Here is a 19917-nt window from a genome sequence, read left to right on the forward strand (position 1 = left end):
TTTTGATGAAATGCTGAAGCAAATGTACTTTCTGTAGGAACACAGCTCCAAATTTATGATAAAAGTCAGTAGAAAAAAATGACCCATTATACAAATATTTTCCATACAACTTTTCTGGAACAGAACTTACACATTAAGCTTAGTTCTCCTGTAGCTTGGATTGCTTTTCTTTTTTTGACAGATTCCCTTTTAATAAAATGAATGTTACCCAGCAGCATGATTTTGTCAGCGGAACAAACCTTTGCAATTGAATTACATTAAAACTCTGTTCTTAGCATTCCTTTTGCTCATTTTAGGATCACAATAGGAAAGGAATAAATTGGAAGTTAATGGCAAGCACTTCCTTTCAAAGTGATAGCAGGCTCTATTGCCAAAGAGGCGAAAAAAGAGTACAGTAAAAGTGCTCCCATCAGATGAGACTGGGCAGGAGAGCTGCTCTGATTATAAGATCTTCAGGAAATTATGGTGGCATCGGTAGCGTTTTGGTTTAAAAGCAGGGGGGAAAATAGAGAAATAAGGTTTTAGTACAGTCTAGGACTCAAGCTCTGCTCTGTGAGCCATTTTTGAATGTGTTCTTATTTGTTCCTGGGAATTGACAATGCACAGAAGTTCATCATGTGGATTACTACTGACACATGAACTTCTGCAACACACATGCAGGTTCAGTAATGACCTACAATGAGAAATGGATATACTCCATTGGTGGAGTTGATGTGGGATAGTATAAACAAATTTGGGATTTTTACTTTTTTAATATTATGGTACACAAAGAAGACACATTTCTCTAGTACTAAACACTCTCCAAGAATTTCAGACTTAGTGAAGAATCAACATGACTGCTAAGGTAGAGGTTGAGTTGGCAAACCTGTCTTGTGAATATAATGGGCAAGCATTGTTTTCAAGAATGAAAGTTTTTAATTAATTAAAATAAATCACAATGATATTTGCACTAATACAGACCCATTACACATCATATTTAAAGTATATCTGTTAAGTCTTACATCTAGATAAATTACAATAAAGGCAACTATTCCAAAAAGCATTATTGAAGTATTCCACCAAATATAAACCTCATAATTATATACACACACACACGCATATAAACATGTGTTTGCTATAACTTAAGAATATAGTAGTTTACAGTACTTGAGAAACAGCTTTTCTAATAAAAGAAACAGAAATATTGCTTTCAAAAAACAGTGTTTTTGTTAATTTTCCTTTAGATGTCTGCAGCAAAGACATGATTTAAAAATTTCCAAGAAACATTTATGCACTTTGCAAAACAGTGTATTACCGTACAAGACAAAAAAAAATAGAGCATTTAACCTAAGTAATTCAGAATCATCATATCAGAATGACAAATGATCATTTTTTTCTTTCTGTACATTCTTATAATTTAGCTGTGAATGAGCAAGGGTCCACCCTTTCTAAGGGTCAGAAACTTTAAAACACGTTCAAAAGTAAGTGCGTAAAAGAAGGGAAAAGAGGGTCATCAGGCAGCCCCTCCGAAAGCACCCTCTGGATTCTGGCAAAGTGGCCCCTTTCTGTCTGTGTAAGTCTGAGATTGTTGATGGATAAACTCAACCCCCCACCTCTACTCATCAGAGCCTTGACAACAACAGTTTCTGCTTATTCTGTGCTGACTCGGATATATGAGACTGGATGTGAAGGTTCTAGAAGAGCCAGAGGGGACTCTGAATCCCTGCCAGGCTTCCTTGATGTTTGTCGTTACTAGTGAGCTGGCAGACTCCCAGAATCCTAGTACATGTCTGTAATATTTCCCCTCACATTCTTCTAGTACTACATGTCTAATTTAGACCTTTTAAGGGTACTTGGTACCTTCGTAAAGAAGGGATGTGAGAGGTTTGACAATGGCCAGAGTTTTACCAAAACCACAAGGAGATTATGGGGGAAAAAAACACACTTCACAGTTGAAAAACACCTGTTTTCTATGACTTTTGTGACACTAGTTCCTAGATCTGATACATGCTGTATCTATCGTTATGTACAAATACCTTGCAAAGAAAGATTAAACTTTTCAGCCCAAATTCCCATTTGTATGTGTCCAGCTTTCTAGCTAGCCTAGTGTCTAAAAAGCCTTGAGATTAAAGCTTTATAGGATAGAAACAGATGGAAGAAGACCTGGCATCAATAAATTGCCTACCAATAAAAAGTGCAGTCACTGCAGTTTCTGCCAAAGAAATTTTAAAAGAGAATTAGCTGAAATTGTTTACCTTACATGTTTTAATTTCACTTCTTTTTTTCTTAGTGCAAACTTTCATTTACCATCAGCATGTCACAGTATTGTGACATGTATGTCACAGAATGTACAGAATGAAATGTGAAAGTATTTTCTAAAATGCAAGCTGTGCCATTATCTCTGTGGCTCCCACGGCTCCTGGAAGCTTGCAGTGCATGTAGAACGCTCCCAATAGCTATTTGTTGAATGAAGGAATAGAGGAGTAAACCAAATATGTGGTCAGGTGAACGGTTTTTTATAGAGAAGAGTCTGATAAAACCTAGAGCTGCCTCCCTTGGAAGAGTATCATGTAAATATTTGCCTTCTGAAACAGTTCAGACCTTTCCGTACCAAGAGTTAATGCTGAAAATATTAACACTTCTCATTTTTGCTGTTGATTTTTTGAAATATATTTAACCTACTATTACACATTTACTCTCTTTTGCTTTATAACTTAAGGACTTCCTCAGCTGACCTTGTTATTACAATAATTAACGGAAATTAAAACTTCATACTGGTAGCACTTTCCTCTGAAATGTTGGGATTAAAGAGTTAAAGACAGAAAATGTTTCCCATGCAAATACAGCTAAAGTATACTGTTGCCCCGGTATCAGGAAGAATGGCTCTAGGAAAAGGAAACCCGACTCTCAACTTGAGATTCTCCTCAGTCACCAATAAAATAGGATGACTTTTTAGGGTTCACCGGTAGTTTGCAAAGCACAAGAAACCTTCATTTCAGAAACTAGAGATACCGTCTTTGGGGCAGCAATTTCTCTCCGTGTTACTTGTGATTTTTGTGTCCCTACTGTGATTTGTTAGAGAAGTGGCCAGTATTCTTAGATGCTACAGATGGTGTGATAGGAAGACAGGTGTCAGGTAGTTTATAACTCAGCTCTGAAATCCCTGAGTTAGACTAATATGTTTCATGAGCGGAATAATTATTTGTTACTAACTGAATAAGCCATCTTGCCTCAGACCTCCTCTTCCATTGACTTGTTGGGCGGTAGAAAGGATGTCCGTCCAGCTCTCGGTCCCCTTGTCTGAGGACCCTGTGTGATAAACCTAGTCACCCCCTTCACTTAGTATTAGGGATTATTTCCTGCTGCTCTTCGTACCATTTTAAAACAATTATCACCCGTTACAATTCCTTAGCTAGAGTAATTCCAGGGAGACCCAAAAGATCTCACCTGCTAGAAATCTATTATTTAAAAAGTTCATAGCCAGAGCGAAACCTCAGTTCTTACACTTGAATGCACACAAAAGCAAACCCAGTGTATTGAATTGGGCAATAGAGTCAATTATTTAATGACTGATGGCATTTCACAGTTCTCTGCTTGCTTACCCCATAAGACACAAACCGTGCGGGCATATCTAGAGGCTCTTCTGCCTGCTTAGAGAAGACAACATGGAAGGAAAAGCTCTGAGTTCTGGCTGATGTGTACGTGCACACGGCCGGGTTGGTGGCAGTCTTCTATCTTGGGACTTTGACTGTTTGGAGCTTTATATGCACGGGGCTGACTGTGGTCTTTCGTGAGCTCTGTTCAGATTCGCGGAGCAAATAAATGCACTTCAGCTCTTACACGTTTTGTAGGTGCGTGTGGGTCTCCAGCTTCTCATCTGGATGCTCTCTGCCCCTCGTTCAAGCTGAGCAATCTCAGAATGAGCTTCTTAACCATTTCTTTATAATGAACGTAACCCCAAGCCCACGACAGATCCACAGCTGCCACTGACATCAGTCCGGTCGTCTGGGAGAAGATGGAAAAGGGGATCTCAGAGGAGGAGAGAGAGGCAGCGTAATGAGTAACTGGGCTTCAGATCCAAAACAGGGTGCGGAAAGTGCAGATAACCTAGGAAAGCTCAGCGATGGTCATTCCAGGTCAGGAAAGATGCGTCCGGCCCCGTTGACGCTGAATCATGTCTAAATAGCTGGGTATCTGTGCCAGCCTGTGTCCTCCTGATGTGTGTGTGTGACTGTAATAGCTCATGATGTTAGCAAAATTACAGAGGCGTCTTCCATGGGACAAAACTGAGAAGATAACCTTTCCCTTGGTAGGCATCCGACATCCGAGCCTAAAAATTCAAACGCTGAAACCACATTTCATTGCTGTTTCTGCCCAAAATTGCGTTAAAAACAAAGCAACCCATTTTACAAATACATTTCTAAAAGTGGTGCCCAATTCCTCTCCTTTATTTTCCTTTTTCTCTTTCTTTCCTCATGGAAGAAGACATTTGCTGCATTAAGGATGATTTTAAGAGATTTTATCAGCAGATCACTTAAATTCATGGGAAAATGCTGTGGTTGATTTCCATTTCTGCTGTTTTGTTTAATTGTTTAATAATTTTGCTTTAAGTTTGTAACCAGAATGTTTAGTCCCAGGGACATCAGTAAAAAAAAGTGTGTAGCCAATTGAATAATTGTACATTATTGTACATTTCAAACACTAACCTGAACGCTACTAAGGCAATGCTTTTACTAATGCTTGATTTAATCCAATTTTCTTCTGCAATCTAGTTTTAAGGAAAAATTAGTTCTGTCCAGGTTTCAAAGCGGAAAGGGAAATGGCGAAATGGTTTGTTATTCAGGTTTTTTGAGAAAATTCCAGAAAACATAAAAACAGATTAGTCAGATTTTCTCAGCACATCGCAGTGTACGTATAACATAAGAGGTCCTGGTTTCTCAGTACAGTTTGCGGTGCGCCGACAGTTGCAGGCTACGTTAACTCTTTCACTTCCATCAGGCAGTTAATGTTCTAGATGTGCTCAGTTGCTCCGTAATGGTTCAAAACCGAGGACATGCCGCTTCCGAAAGTATCGATTCCTTCCTTAAACTAATCGCATAGCTGTCTAAGTTAGATGATCTGATAGCATCATATCTGGGTGTGTCAGCAACTTCTCTTACACAGTGACTATCAGATGATTTACTTACTCTAAGACCAAGTTATACACACCAGCCATTTTAAAGGGTTGTCTGATAACAGGGCAAGAAATCTACACGGTGACAACCAGTGAAAGGGAACTTTATTATTTTATAATCACAGAACTGAAGATGGACAGTTGGGTATTTTCCAGAGACTGTCCGGCGTCTCTGACTGATTCCTGTGATATCAAAATAAAAGCAACCTCAGCGTCCCTCCCTCCAGGCTACCCTAACTCCTAGACTCCCAGAAGAAGCCCCTTGCCTGTGTTCCAGGATCCTGGCTTCAGAATATCTTGAGGTGTCAAAGCAGAGCTGATGTGGGCTCTGTTCTCTTCTGGACTCCACCCCAGGGCTGGGGGAGACGACCTAGGAAGGAGACAAGCTGGCTGGGGACCCCTCAGTCCCCTCATCCCTGGTTCCTCACAGCTTCCTGCCCATCCAGCCCCACTGCCCTGTCTCTTACACAACACACACTTCCAAACAGATTTCCTAGACCTCAGTTCATCCCAAAGTTCAATCTGTGGTTCTTTTTTTTTTTTTTTTTAACATCTTTATTGGAGTACAATTGCTTTACAGTGGTGTGTTAGTTTCTGCTGTATAACAAAGTGAATCAGCTATATGTATACATATATCCCCATATCTCCTCCCTCTTGCGTCTCCCTCCCACCCTCCCTATCCCACCCCTCTAGGTGGTCACAAAGCACCGAGCTGATCTCCCTGTGCTATGCGGCTGCTTCCCACTAGCTATCTATTTTACATTTGGTAGTGTATATATGTCCATGCCACTCTCTCACTTCGTCCCAGCTTACCCTTCCCCCTCCCCGTGTCCTCAAGTCCATTCTCTATGTCTGAGTCTTTATTCCTGTCCTGCCCCTAGGTTCTTCAGAACCATTTTTTTTTTTTTAGATTCCATATATAATCTGAGGTTCTGAAAGTGAGACCCCTAAAGGTAGGAAGCAAGGTGAGCAAGCCGAGGCAGGCTGTTCCAGGCCAGAGCAGAGCATTTCCTTGGGAGGCAGAGCGTGGCAGGTTTTAGAAAGAATATGCAGCTCAGAATGACAAGAGCGTAGAGCACGTGTGGAAGTAGGAAAAAGAGAGTAGATGGACATCACAGTTTTGATCAAGCAGGGCTTAAACTGACCACCTGGTGATCCTGGGTGGACAGGCTTCCCGTGAAGGAGATTACCAGGAAGGCAACATGGTCCTTCTGGGGGCAATATAAGGATGGGTTGAATGTAGAAAAGTAGGAGGCTGAGAAAAGGGGGAGAGAGGAGTGAGGAGACAGTAAATCTAGTTGGGAGGTGAAGACCTGACCCACAGATGGGCACTGAAATTACAGAGAAAGAGGTGGTTAGTCATTAGGAAATGGTGACTGAATGCAAGAGGGGAGGGAAAAGAGAATCTGCTGACCTAGTGACCAAGTGGGTAGGAAATACAGGGAGGATGCAGGTTGGTAGAAACAGGTGAGCTCTGATTTGGAAATTATGGCTTTGAGGGGACCGTAGTCCAGCCCAGCATGTGGTCGGAAACAGCCAGTGAGAACTCAGGGCAAGTCAGTTCTAGAAACGTGGGCATGGGGGCCGTGGAAAGAGCTGAGCCCCGAGTGTGAATGAAATTACACTGGAAACATCTAGCTGGGGGGGAAAAGTGTGAATATACGAATTTGCAGACTAGGGTTTCCTATGGCCTAACAACAGAGACAGTACGAGTGTTCACTCTTCAGGGTCGCCTTTTCTGCTACTGGATGCCATCCCCCCTGATTACTGATGCCATCAGATCTGTGTCTCGCCTTGTGTACTACCTCCCCTTCTGTATTTGTCCCCCTTTTCTCCCTCACGTTCCTTAACTGCCTACGTCTGACCATCCCTCTGCTTTCCCTCTGTTCTCATGCTTTCCACGATACTCACTTTCTCTCGTAAAGCTCGCGAATAGGCAGCATTTTAGTCTAAATGTTATTTCATCTTAGATTCCCAGTCTACCCACTACAGCTATTATTTTTCCTCCCAGTCCTTCCTTATTTCCAAATCACTGACATCTCATTAGTTCCTTGATGCCTCTTTCTCTCTGTTCTGTGTTTGTTCTCTTTTCTGAGAAACAGCATAAGCTGATTGGAAAAAGGCATTTGGTTTGGAAACTCAGAACCTGGGTTCCAGCCTGATTTTGTCACTTACTCCTATCTGTGTGACTCTGGGCAAGTCACGGCACCTCTCTAAAATTCTGTGCCCTCACCTGCGAAATGAAAGGCTTCTTAGTGATTAAAAATTCCTGCCTGCTCTAAAACAATTTGTGATTCTGCCGTTTCTCCCCAACTTTTCCTAGGTCCCCATCAAGGCTTATTCCAAAAGAAACAACATTTAACAAGTTACCAAATGTCTTTTGCTAAAATAGTTAGGCATGTGGCATTTCAGCCAAACCTAGTATCTATTATGCTGGTGGTAGTCATAGCAATTCACAATAATAAAATTTCTCTTTCCAGATGGGCTTCCTACTTTGCTTTTAACCTTTCCAGCTTTACCGCAAGTCTTTCACACCCTCCTTGTCCACGCTCACTGCACAGCCGTTTCCGGGGTGGGTCTCAGTGAGCGGCCAGAATACAAAGAGGGAAGATCAGGAGAAGGATGGGTTTGCCCTCTGAGCGCTCCCGGGCCCCGTGGAATCAGTCAAGGAGGACGAGGGCATACGCAGCTCTGTTTGACAGATTCTTCGGAACAGAAATTTCCCTGACATCCCCTATCCAGCAAGTCTACATTTCAAGACCTGGGCAAGACCTGTTGTCTAAACAAATACGATGTGTCCCACTCGTTTCAACCTTCCTTAGTGAATAAACATTTTCTAAATGGTTTAAATAAGATCCTCTCTTAATGACAGCTCACCCACAATCTTTCAAACCACAAAGGGAACTCATTCTGGAATGTCCTGACTCGGATGCCTTTGTCTCAAGGCCTGTGAATTTCAGAGCTGGTCATTATCACTTCATCAGCTCTCCCTGATATGGTGATGACCACGGAAGGAAAGAGGCATTGGGCCACTTTTCTTGAATTCGATCTTTGAAAAATATCGAAAATATTGAAAAATGTCATATCCATGACCACCTGTCGCTAGGCTCAATGTTCAAAGTAAGGGCGGGACCAGAGGTGAGAAAGAAAAGATCTGCCTTTGTCTGTGGTCTTCTGAACTTATGTTATCTGGGTGTTGGAAAACAGAGGATAGTGGCTTGACTGTAGACCACTGCCCTTTCTGGGTTTATGAAGCAAAGCAACGGCCAGAATTTTGCCCCATCGCAAGACCTCTGAATAAAATGCAACAGCAGCAAAGAAATTTAAATGTGTTAACCCCTCTTTCCACTCCCACCCTTGCAGTTCCACCCTTTCTCATCAGGACCCTCTTAGCACTGGAGACAAACATCATGTAAAATAATACCTTCTTTCGTCTTTCTTATTTTGCATCTTCCCCGTTATTTTTGTTAATGTGTAGGTGGCAGACAACTAAGTACCAGATGAACCAATGATTTAAGAGTTGGTTGATTGCTCTACTTCCCTTGATGATGGAAGCATTTTGCATTTTCTCTTCAGAACCTGATTTTTTGAGGATTTCTAACTGACAACATTGCTCCTGAATTCAAAGAAATTACGATTTGCCTGTGAGATCACTGTTGAAATATACAAACCTCAGTTTCGTTCCCAGAACACTTAAATGTAAATTCTTTTGACATGAGTGTTACAGATCACATTATGGCCATTAGGATTCCCGATCAGTCCACCACGAGAAGTTTAAGTCAGGTTCTGTTCTGGTTTTGCTGTTTGCCCACGTCCTTCATCAGGAATGCAGACCCAGGACTGATTTGTGCATATGTTCTTGTTATGATGAGGTCGGTAACTTTGTTCTGCTTTACCACAATGACAGATGAGAGGTTATTACGGGTTAGCATTGTGAGAAAAGTATTGCCAAACAGATGGCAAGATTGAGGGGGGATTTTGTTTGGGGGGTGTTTTTTTTTGGTTTTGCAGGCTGTTAAACGATGAAAGGACATTGGATTAAAGGAACGCTGATAGATGGGAGAAAAGATTCTCCCTCTGTGTCAGGGGGACAGTGGGGGAAAGACAGGTTGATTACGTCTTTCCTGGGACTCCGTACTGGGAGTCAAGTCTAAAAGCACACAGATGTAGCCCCACTAAGCAGCTTATTCTGGATGGCCCTGGGGAAGACACGGAAGAGCCAGCCATGACCGGCACCCCTCCAGACCAACACCTCCTGATGTCTCAGCTTCTCAAGACAGGCTGACTTGGACTAGAGAAACCAGTCAGAGTTGACACATGCGTTTAGCTGGCTGGTATCCACTCCTCTACAGGTGAAGAGCATCAAGGTCTGGGAGAGGGGCATTGCCAACATTTTAGGAGTAAATACATACATTTGTCTCACCTTGGAGACCAGTTCAGCGTCAGGCTGAATCACAAGCCAAGGGGGACCGGGCAGCCCACTCCTCAAAAGAGCCGCCCCTCTCAGTGCGATGACTGCCTCTCTTCACTGGTTTGCTTGCTTCTCTAAAGCCCTGCTCTGATGGACACAGATTTTTCTCAAAAGCAGAAGGTAATTTTAGAAACGAAACATTTGATTAAAGAAGCCTTGGGACTTCCCCGGCGGTCCAGTGGTTAAGACTCAGCGCTTCCACTGCAGGGGGCTCGGGTTCAATCCCCGGTCGGGGAACTAAGATCCCACATGGCGCGCGGGGCGGCCGAAAAAAGAAGAAGCCATGTTATGGGGAAGCACTGAAGGCAACAGATAATCCTGTTGAGTTTTAAAGAAAACTTGTTACCTTTGTTGAATGATGTTAGTTGACTCTACTGTAATGTATCAACTGAATTGAATGTTTGCTTTTGAACAATGACTTTTTTTGGGGTAAGAGTTAAAAGGCTTAGAACAAGCTAACAGACAACAGAAATAAGTATATCAGATTTTTTAATGCAACAAACTACATGTTAATTGTTACCTTATTCTTTTTATCTTTGGTAGACACTTTTAAAAGAAAATAATTTTGTTGTGTTTAACTCACCAACATGTGGTGTATAACGAAGACAGAACTAGAATAAATTAGTTTTGTTCTGATTTTTTAGAACACTTGCAAAAAAAAGTTTTCAAGAACTTTGTTTCCACCTGAATACACTTGCGATATCAATAGTCTCTTGACCTTGGTTGGTGACAGTCTCAGTCAGTGTTTCTGTCCGTTGAGGAACCACTAGAAGATGTTTGAGCAGGGAAGTGTTGTACTCGGGGGCGGGGCGGGCGGTTTCGGAAGATGGATTTGGTAGCCGTGAGTATGGGGAGAGGCGACAAGACCAGCTTTTGAAGTCTGGGGTGGCTGTGGGAGTGGGAAGACAGGTGAGAGACATTGTGAAGGAAAAGTGAAGAGTTGGGAACTTGTGTCTGTAAAGCGGAGCGAGAGAGAAAATTTCACGTCAGAACGGAATCAGTGTCTTCAACCGAGAAGGTCTGAGGCTCTGGCTTTCCGGGGCATTTGTCGATAATCCTGCTGTTTAGGAAACTTAAAAAGAGATTTAAAAATATACCACAAAGGCTAAAACAGCAAGTCTAGGCAAAATAACGCAATCAAAATGAAAGACGAACAAATAGAGAAGCATCAGTGAAAAGCATCCCAAAGGTCGTGGGGAGCCTGAGGGGTTTGTCTTTTCCAGCAAGGGGCCTTTGTCAAGAGGGGTCAGCCGGGAGCAGAAAAGAATGTGCTGTGTGATGAATTTGAAGCCGTGAGGCTGAGACCAGATGAGTGGAAAGGGGGGCATCAAGTTGATGTTCTAGTCAGATTGCCTGGAGCCTATCGCACTGTAAATTCAAGAAGCTCATAAAAGAAAACCATGTCTCACATCTACAGGCTGGGCAGGCCTAGTTCACCAGCGAGGCCAAGCAACGTTCCGTAGAGCCGCGGAGCTGCACGGAAGCAGAGCGTGTGTCCAGAGGCGTGTATTTGATGGGAAGGCCCGTTAGCATCTGGGATCAAAGCTTTTCAGAGGACAGGCGAGCGTCGGCTGCTGCATTGTTTTTCTGCTTTTGCTAAAGAAGGGCTCGCCTGCCACGTCTGAAAGGCATCTTGGCTCCTTATTCTGTCTCCCTCCCTCATCCGGCGTTCCCTGGCAGTTCTAATGGCTGCCATCCATCTCGTTGCATTCCTGTTGCCATAGGGGCGAATCTGTGCAAAAGTTTTCACAGATCCACAGTGAAATGGAAAAAATGAATAATGACGGGGAGAACATTTTCATAAAGCTTTACTGATTCCTTGTCAAGAACTTTCACCCTGAAGTTAGGTCCTGTCTATCTGTGGCATGGGTAAATGGCCTTCCTTTATGAAATGATGCCAGTTACAGGTGAGGAGTCTATATTGAAAAACTCTCTGTTGGTCCCCAGTTTTATTTTCTGTACTGGTTTGTGAAATCGGCAAGTCTGGGAAGGACGCCCTGCTTGACCGGTCACCCCGCCCGGGGCTCCTTTAAGCCTAAGTGAAGCCTTGCTTCCCTTTGAAACCTTCGTCGCAGTCCCCAGTGATGAACCTCCCGCTACCGTATCAGGGACGCTGCGTGGACCCTCTGCCTCAGTGGGTGCTTCTGCTCCCTGACCTCGCAGCCCGTCCGCCCTCACGCCCCCACGCCCTCTCCCCGGCGGTGGTCCTGGCTGGGGTGTGTCCTGTGCCTTCCTTACCCACCTGTATGAATCCGCTTCTGTTTCAAGGCCCAGCTCAGGCCCCCACCTTGACGTGGCCCTTCCCTGCTGCTGCAGCACGACATCACTCCATCACCTGCCCTCGGGGGGTGGGGGGACTCTGGGCCGCCGGACTTCTGATGCTCTGTGTACCCACAATCCCCTCGCACGGTAACTAGCCCACAAAGCTTATTCAGAAACTGGTAGGTGACTGGCGGGGTCGATGCTCGGAGGGCCCTTGCGAAGTAGCAGCTTCCCTGGCCGACCCCGTGCAAGCCCTTCAGCCCTATTAGCGCCTTAACGCGGATGCAGCCACTCGTCTGAAGGCACAAATTGCGGACTTCCAGGGCTAAACTGTGAGACTGGGCCACTAAGATGCCAGCTTAACCCTCTGTCATTGTAACTGCACTGCCTACAAAGGCTACTTGTATTTTTATTTTCCAAAGAACCAAAGGCTAATAGGTTAGCGTCTGAATGTGCAGCGTCCGATGCTCTACGGCCATGCACTCAGCATCCTGTGGTAGGAAATGCCTGCCCAGCAGGACAGGGAACGTGGGGCAGGCCAGTGAAAGAGCAGCGGCAGAGGCTGGAGAAATGCTTTCTGCGGGAGAAAGGTGACAGGCCTGCTTTAGATTGAATGGAGCTAGAAACCATAAACCAGCAAAGGGGTCGATAAAGGGCAGGTGAGTGACAGCAGCAAGAATGAATCAGCCGAGTGCTGGCAGGTGGCATCACCTGTGTAAAGCTCCCGTTCTCCACTGCAAGTCAAGCCCTGTGATTTACAGAAGGGGTAAGGGACCTGGCTCCAGTGCATGAAAGTTCCAGTTATGGCCCCATCGTGAGATGCAAAGAGAGCCAGATCAAATCACCTGACCGCATCATATTTGCGTTTTTCCATCCGTAAAATGGGAAGGGGGTGGGGGCATCCTGCAGCACTGAACTGCCTTTTACGTAGGAGCATTGCAAAGGATGTTCATTTCTTTTTTCAGTTTTTCTATAGCTTTTTCCTTTTCTTCCAGTGTTATTGAGATATAATGGACAGACAGCACTGTGTAAGTGTAAGGTGTCCAGCATAATGATGGGACTTCCATACATCATGAAACGATTATCACAATAAGTTTAGTGAACCTCCATCATCTCCTATAGATACAACGTTAAAGAACTAGAAAATACACATTTTTTGCTTGTGATGAGAACTCTTGGGATTTTCTCTCTTTACAACTTTTATATATAACCGACAGCAGTGTTAATTCTATTTATCAATCACGTTGTACATCACATCCCTAGTACTTACTTATCTTAGGGTGTTAATTTCTTTAAAACACAATAGCTTATTTTTCATCGTATCCTATGAGAAATGTAAAGCACTGCAAGAATTATGTCCAGGTGAAGATTGCACTTGAAGCTGGTTTGGTCAGTAATTCTGTAACTCTGCTTTGCTGTATAAATAAACCTATGCTTGTTTGTTTCTTCAAGAGTAATAATTTCTTCAAAAAAGCAATTTGGGTTTCTTTCACTGATGCCTTCATCTGCTAGGGGCATTTGGGTTGCTGGAGAGGGAAGGGAGTCTGCTTTTTTACTTCAGCTCTGCCTTTTATGGGTCCAAACAATGATTACACTTAATGGCGCATTTTCTCTCTCTCTCTCTCCCTCCGTCGCCCGCCTCTTTCTCCTGAGTGCCCGTTTCTGCCGCTGGCGAAGCAGCAAGACGAACTGTCAGATCAAGTCAGTCAAACCTGTGATCTGAGTGATCCTGTCCCCACTGAATTGATGGGGCCTGAACAGGCATCCTTTGCCTCCTTCCTCCTTTGTGCCTTCCTAGCTCCACCATGACATTGGCCTGCTAGATTCTGCTCCCAATTCCTAACCTCATTGTTCAAAGCTAATTTTTACAGTCTAGAAGCCCTCTCTCCTTTTATTCCAAAATACCATTTAAGTCCTTTTCTCTACCCCTTGTTCCCTTGTCGCCCCGTGTTTACACCCATCATTAGGATTCTCTTCGCTGTTTTTCCTCCTCTGGTAACTTCTGTCTTTCACTAAGAAGATTCTTTGTCTCCTAGTTCTGCATCTGGGCTTATTTTAAGTAGGGAATGGTGCAGCTCGCCATCTCACTTAGACCTTTTATTAATGAAGCAGCCTTGGTATTAATATGAAATCCAATCTTAAGTATATTTTTTGTCCCAAGGAAGTCCCTGGTTTTTCATCCAGAATTTACATTTTTTTTCCCCTTTCTTCAAACCACCTTGTCATTTTTGAAATTTTCTCTGGTGCTGCCACCAATAGAAAAGTCACCCCCAAAATCAGTTTTTTAGTAAAATGTTGTATCTGTAATGCATATTTATGATAATGATAGCTTTTTAAAATATATCCTAACACTTAAATTATAGGGGCCTCTTATATTTATATGCTAAAAAAAAAAGTGAGGGTATCATAAAAAAGCAAATAGTCATTAAATGTCAGGAAATATTACATCTCATTTCAGTAAACATGATAAATCATCATTCAAGATATCACCCATTCCTACAACATCAGTATAGACGAGATAGATTATCTCCACCCTGCCAACATTTAAGTCCCAATTTACCATTATAAAGTATGTCAATCACTGAGAAATAAAGTCTTTAAAAAAGGCCTTATTATATTAATTTGTTGAAGATGTCTCAAGGTACCAAAGGAATATGTTTACATATGCAAATGTATACATGCATGTACATATACTGCTTTACAAAGTTATATATATATTTTTCCATATTGCACTGCCATAGAGGGCATAAGTTAGTAAAACTTTCAAAAAGGATATAACAGTGAATTAAATCTACTTTATAGAAAATATGGAGGAACACTAAGAAATTTAATATCAGCAAACATGTTCCCTTTGAAACAGCAAATTAGATGTGCAGGAGGGTTTTGGTCACACTTCAGAGAATAATATGCTGAGGTTAGGTTATGCTCTGTTTACTCCTGGCCTCACCGGTGAGGCTTTTTAATGTTAGACAGGCTTCTGGTTACTTCAAAGCATGTTTGAAGTCCTCACTGCACAGCTCGTGCACAAAGACAAATATTCTCCCAAATGTGTGCAGCTACTGTTGTTGCAGACTCGCTCATAAGTAAGAAGAACTTGCAGTTTCCTATTTAACGCCAAGTTCATGCCTCTCTTATTCAGCTATGACAGTGAAGGTCGTCTGACAAATGTGACGTTTCCAACCGGAGTGGTCACAAACCTCCACGGAGACATGGACAAGGCAATCACAGTGGACGTTGAGTCATCCAGCCGAGAAGAAGATGTCAGCATCACTTCAAATCTGTCCTCCATCGACTCGTTCTACACCATGGTTCAAGGTAAACACGAAAGCAGAGCTTTCAGTGGCCCAGTTTAAAATACTACTGGTGGGGCTTCCCTGGTGGTCCAGTGGTTAAGACTTCACCTTCCAATGCAGGGGGTGCGAGTTCGATCCCTGGTCGGGGAGGTAAGATCCCACGTGCCTTGGGGCCGAAAAACCAAAACATAAAACAGAAGCAATATTGTAACAAATTCAATAAAGACTTTAAAAATAGTCCACACCAAAAAAAAAAATCTTTAAAAAATAAAATACCACTGGCACCCAGGTAGAATGTGGCAACCCCCATTTTATAAGATGAACCAGGAAAGAGAAGGTGGAAATATAAACCCCTAGAGCTATCGATGAGATAGTCTAATGTCTACATGTAATGTTTATTTAGTAATATATACATATATAAAATCACATAATATCTAAAACAGTCTGTTAACCTAGAAATTATGGTTTTCTTTCCCGCTTAATAAAACAAGTTAATTCCCACTCTTCACTTGCATCAGAAGGCCCTTTCTGCATCATCACTGCCACGCACGGAGAGCAGTGTGAGGCCAGCAGTGTGAGCTTTCTGAATCCGTGCACGAGGCAGTATGTGAATCCGCATCTCATGCCATCACTGGAAATTGTATACCAAATTTCAAATACCCATATGTGTAATAGCTCGACTTTCCATTTTTTCATTCAGTCTGTAGGTATATATGTCCAGTAACTCCATGATGGAACCTCCCACCATATTCCTTTTTGATGTAATCTTGAAAAGGCCTGTTTACAATGACAATTGCAACTGTGAGGTCATTGCTCTAAGACTCATTGCTAAATCTGAGTTAAACTTCTCTGACTATTTTTTTTACCAATTCTGTCAGGTAATCTCTACAGTCATCTAAAATCAGTACTGCTTGAATTCATTGCTTCCCCAAATGGTCCTATATTATTCAAGATTTTTAAGTTGAGGCAAGCCTACAATATGAGAGGGTGTTTTGTACAAAATATAAGATGACTCCCTTTTTTAAAGTCAATTTCAGGGGGAAATATCTCCTTATATTTTTGGTATAGAAGGTATAGATATTAAACCGTTTCAAAACATCTTTAACAAAAGATATAGGGATGAATATTGGGAAGATGTCTTCTAAACCCTTGGAGGTGACACACCAGCCTCTGAAAAGAACACATACTTGGTTCTTTGCAAAACATTTACTGGAGGTCGAACCTTCATTTATTTCATCAGGCAGATAAAGTAGAGAAGGACTTTAAATTCCCCTAAAGTTTGCCTTTAACATTCAGCCAAATCAGTTACAGCATGAGATGCCAGACATCAAAGTTGTTTTGTTATTTTCTAAAAGGATATCATTAAGTACTTTTCATTCCCTTATAAATGGAGTCCAGTCAATGTTGTAGAAATTCGTATCACTTCTAACCCCACAAGCGATCCGGTGTTTAATGCGCACCTACAGTTCGTGTTTTCTGCTGCTTGTTTTCTAGATCAGTTAAGAAACAGCTACCAGGTTGGCTACGACGGCTCCCTTCGAATCCTCTCTGCCAGTGGCCTGGATTCACACTACCAGACAGAGCCGCACGTGCTGGCCGGCACAGCCAACCCAACAGTGGCCAAAAGAAACATGACTCTTCCTGGTGAAAACGGGCAGAACCTGGTGGAATGGAGATTCCGCAAAGAGCAAGCCCAAGGCAAAGTCAATGTCTTCGGTCGAAAGCTCAGGGTAAGTCAGTGTCAGAGCGAGGTGACAGCGTCCCGGTCCGCCGTGTCACGCAGTGGCCTGTCCACGAGGGCGGGCCTCGGACTCGTCTCCTGTTCACACTCAGGGTAGCACCTTACCTTAGAGCATGAGCTACGGCCAACCATCAAGCCATCAGATCGCTCACAGAAAAAGCCAACTAGCTGAGAAAAGTGTTTTCTTAATATAGCTTTGATTAAAAATCAGTTCTTCCCGTAGAGAATGGACTTGAGGACACGGGAAGGGGGAAGGGTAAGCTGGGACGAAGTGAGAGAGTGGCAGGGACATATATACACTACCACATGTAAAATAGATAGCTAGTGGGAAGCAGCCGCGTAGCACAGGGAGATCAGCTCCGTGCTTTGTGACCACCTAGAGGGGTGGGATAGGGAGGGTGGGAGGGAGACGCAAGAGGGAAGAGATATGGGGATATATGTATAGGAATAGCTGATTCACTTTGTTATAAAGCAGAAACTAACACACCATTGTAAAGCAATTATACTCCAACAAAGATGTTAAATTAAAAAAAAAAAAAATCAGTTCTTCCCTGGGAAATTAGGATAGTGCATGTAGCACAATTCCAAATAGCCTGCATGGCCAACAGATTCTTGTTATACTGATATTGCCCTAATAATCTTACGCTTTTCCTTTACCCACTCAGGAGTGATGGCTTCCTAATGGGATGGGGATGAGTAAGAGTTGGATGAAATATTAAAAGTGTTCCAAATCATAAATATGTATCTTGAAAGAGATGGGTTGGCCTTTGAAAGGTGGATTCTTCCTTTGCATTCTCCATATTTTTAAAGTACAGCTTGGGCACCTAGAAGAGGACCGATGTGGGAACCCCCCTGCCCCCTCCTCCCTATTGAAGGAAAACCCGAACTGATGTCATTGTTATGAGAAGTGTGATGGCATTGCTGATTATGCTCGTGTAACTGACCTTCGCAAAACGTTCTCTGTGTTACCTTGTTAGGTGTTTCTATTCCTCCCTCTCACATTGTGGGCCAACTATATCTAGAAAGCAAGCTGTGATTTATGATAGCTGTTTGGTAAAGACAGCATAGATTAACTACTAAAACACAGGTTACAAGGAACCACCTTCAAACCACTATAAACTGAACCGGATTCATTCTTTCTATTAGCAAACAGGTTTTCATTTATCAGATAAATGTAGATAACTATTCCTAAAATTACTTCCCTTGCTGTTTAAAAAAGTTACTTAAAATCAAGGAGAGACAAAAAACATGGAGGATACCATTCATGTCCTTTTTTCAGCACCAAAAAATGGTTAAATTATTATTATTATAACAGGCCAACATTATTTCCCAGGACAAGCCCTCATGGTAAGAAACAGCTACTACATATTGTCTCTGGCTATTTCCAAGAAATAGAAATCAAGTAAGAAAGAATCAGTGCATCAAATACAGACTCTCCAACTCACAGTTCTATTCTAATTCCTCTTCAGTTGCAAGGCAGGGGTTGGGGCTCTAAATGCATGGTCTTCTGAAACCACTGTCGTGCTCCCACCTTGCCCGTCTCCCAGCCTATGGGAGCTCAGATGCCCTAGCTCCAGGGCCCCGCACCAGGAGTTCTGGTGGACAGGAGCCGGGGAGGCTGGAGGGAGGTTATCCCGTGAGAAGGGCCAGAAGAAAATGCAATAGAAGCTCAGAAAGAAGAGCAAGATGAGGGGGCAAGTAACATGATGGGCAAGAAAACAAGCCTCAGGCTCATTCCGGGGTCACTTTCAGAGGGTCTTGGCCTGTTACCAGAGTCAGCGCCAGCCCTGGCCTTTTCTTCTGCCGAAACAAGGAACTGAGCTGCCTGCGTGCCTGTCGGCTGCTACCACTCACCGCTGCCCCTGGGCCCTGCTTCCTTGGGTCACTGCACACTGGAAGCTAGTTCACAGGCTTCGTCTTAGTCAGCTACCCCTACAGCAGGCGTGGTGTGCCTGTACACACACAGACACACACGCACAGAGTCACACGTGTACTTGGCCACGGGACTTACTTCATCAGAAGACACAAGGGTTCTGCTCACGTCTGTGCTCAAAAAATATGGGTTCTAGATCAGGCTCCACGTTTTACTCATAATAAATCTTCTAGGAAAATCCTAACATCTGTGAAGCCCGTTCTCCTTACCTGTATGATGATATCCATATTATGATGGCAATAATATACTATTATCTAGATAATAACCTGACCTTATGACACAGACATGATATAGATTAGCTATATCGTGGATAAATATAATTTGCCCTACCCTGCCGCTGTCTCACACAATTGTTACAGAATCAAATGAGATAATGTGAAAATCCTTGAAAAACGAAAGGCATGATTACATATTCTGTAACCCTAACCCAGAGAATCTGAACCATGGGTACAAACAGTGGGCATTTATCCCCACACAACAGATGGATAGGAAAAATCTGGTTAACTCACTGGTTACGAAAACATAGGAAAGATTATGGGAAATGCTTTGCCCAGAAACTGACCACGTAACATGTGGCCCACTGTTCTTTGAGACAAGCTAGTCTAAGTGCATCCTTCTTTTTCCTTTTTAATACTGATTTTCTACACATAAAAAAGGAATTAAGAAGAGTAGAGGAAAAGAGGAAGAAGCCGATTTTAAGTCTCTGGTTCTCAGCCTGATTCTAAATGAAGAAAACACCTCCCTTTGGGGAGGAAGAGACCCGTGCACACAGGCATGGGTGTGAGTTTCTTTCTAAACAGCGGAACGACAAGCAAGTCATTTCAGAGAATGTACTATTTAAACCGGCCTGTTCGTTCACACTGAAAGGAGATTTCCAGCTGATATTTGTGATGGCTCACATAGAGACAGCGCCAAGATCACAAGAGAGGGTTGCTTGCTTTCGAGATAAGACTGGATGTGCCAGCTCGCCTTGCTAATTTCATCCTCTGTGGATTCGAAGAGAGGAATTCTAGGGAGAAAGCGATGGCGTGAAAATCTGGTTGGAATCTGCCAAACTGGGGCACA

The 19917-nt window shown here is 43.0% G+C and overlaps 1 protein-coding gene and 1 long non-coding RNA gene across 9 annotated transcripts in view; one reads left to right on the forward strand and one right to left on the reverse strand.

Moving 5' to 3' along the window:
* The window catches only part of TENM3 (teneurin transmembrane protein 3), a 2405282-nt gene that overhangs the window by 2365988 nt on the left and 19377 nt on the right, over positions 1-19917 (forward strand). For all 8 annotated transcript variants that reach the window (XM_082444070.1, XM_082444075.1, XM_082444071.1 and 5 more), the window contains 2 exons: positions 15025-15200; positions 16673-16908. In XM_082444070.1, the coding sequence (XP_082300196.1) occupies positions 15025-15200; positions 16673-16908 (412 nt within the window). The remainder of the gene's footprint in view (positions 1-15024; positions 15201-16672; positions 16909-19917) is intronic.
* LOC309651415 overlaps positions 1-19917 on the reverse strand; it is a 375253-nt gene that overhangs the window by 165535 nt on the left and 189801 nt on the right. The gene's annotated exons all lie outside the window — the stretch shown is intronic.

Source organism: Balaenoptera physalus (assembly GCF_965194825.1).
Source record: "Balaenoptera physalus genome assembly, chromosome: 21".
In the NCBI taxonomy this organism is placed as follows: domain Eukaryota; kingdom Metazoa; phylum Chordata; class Mammalia; order Artiodactyla; family Balaenopteridae; genus Balaenoptera; species Balaenoptera physalus.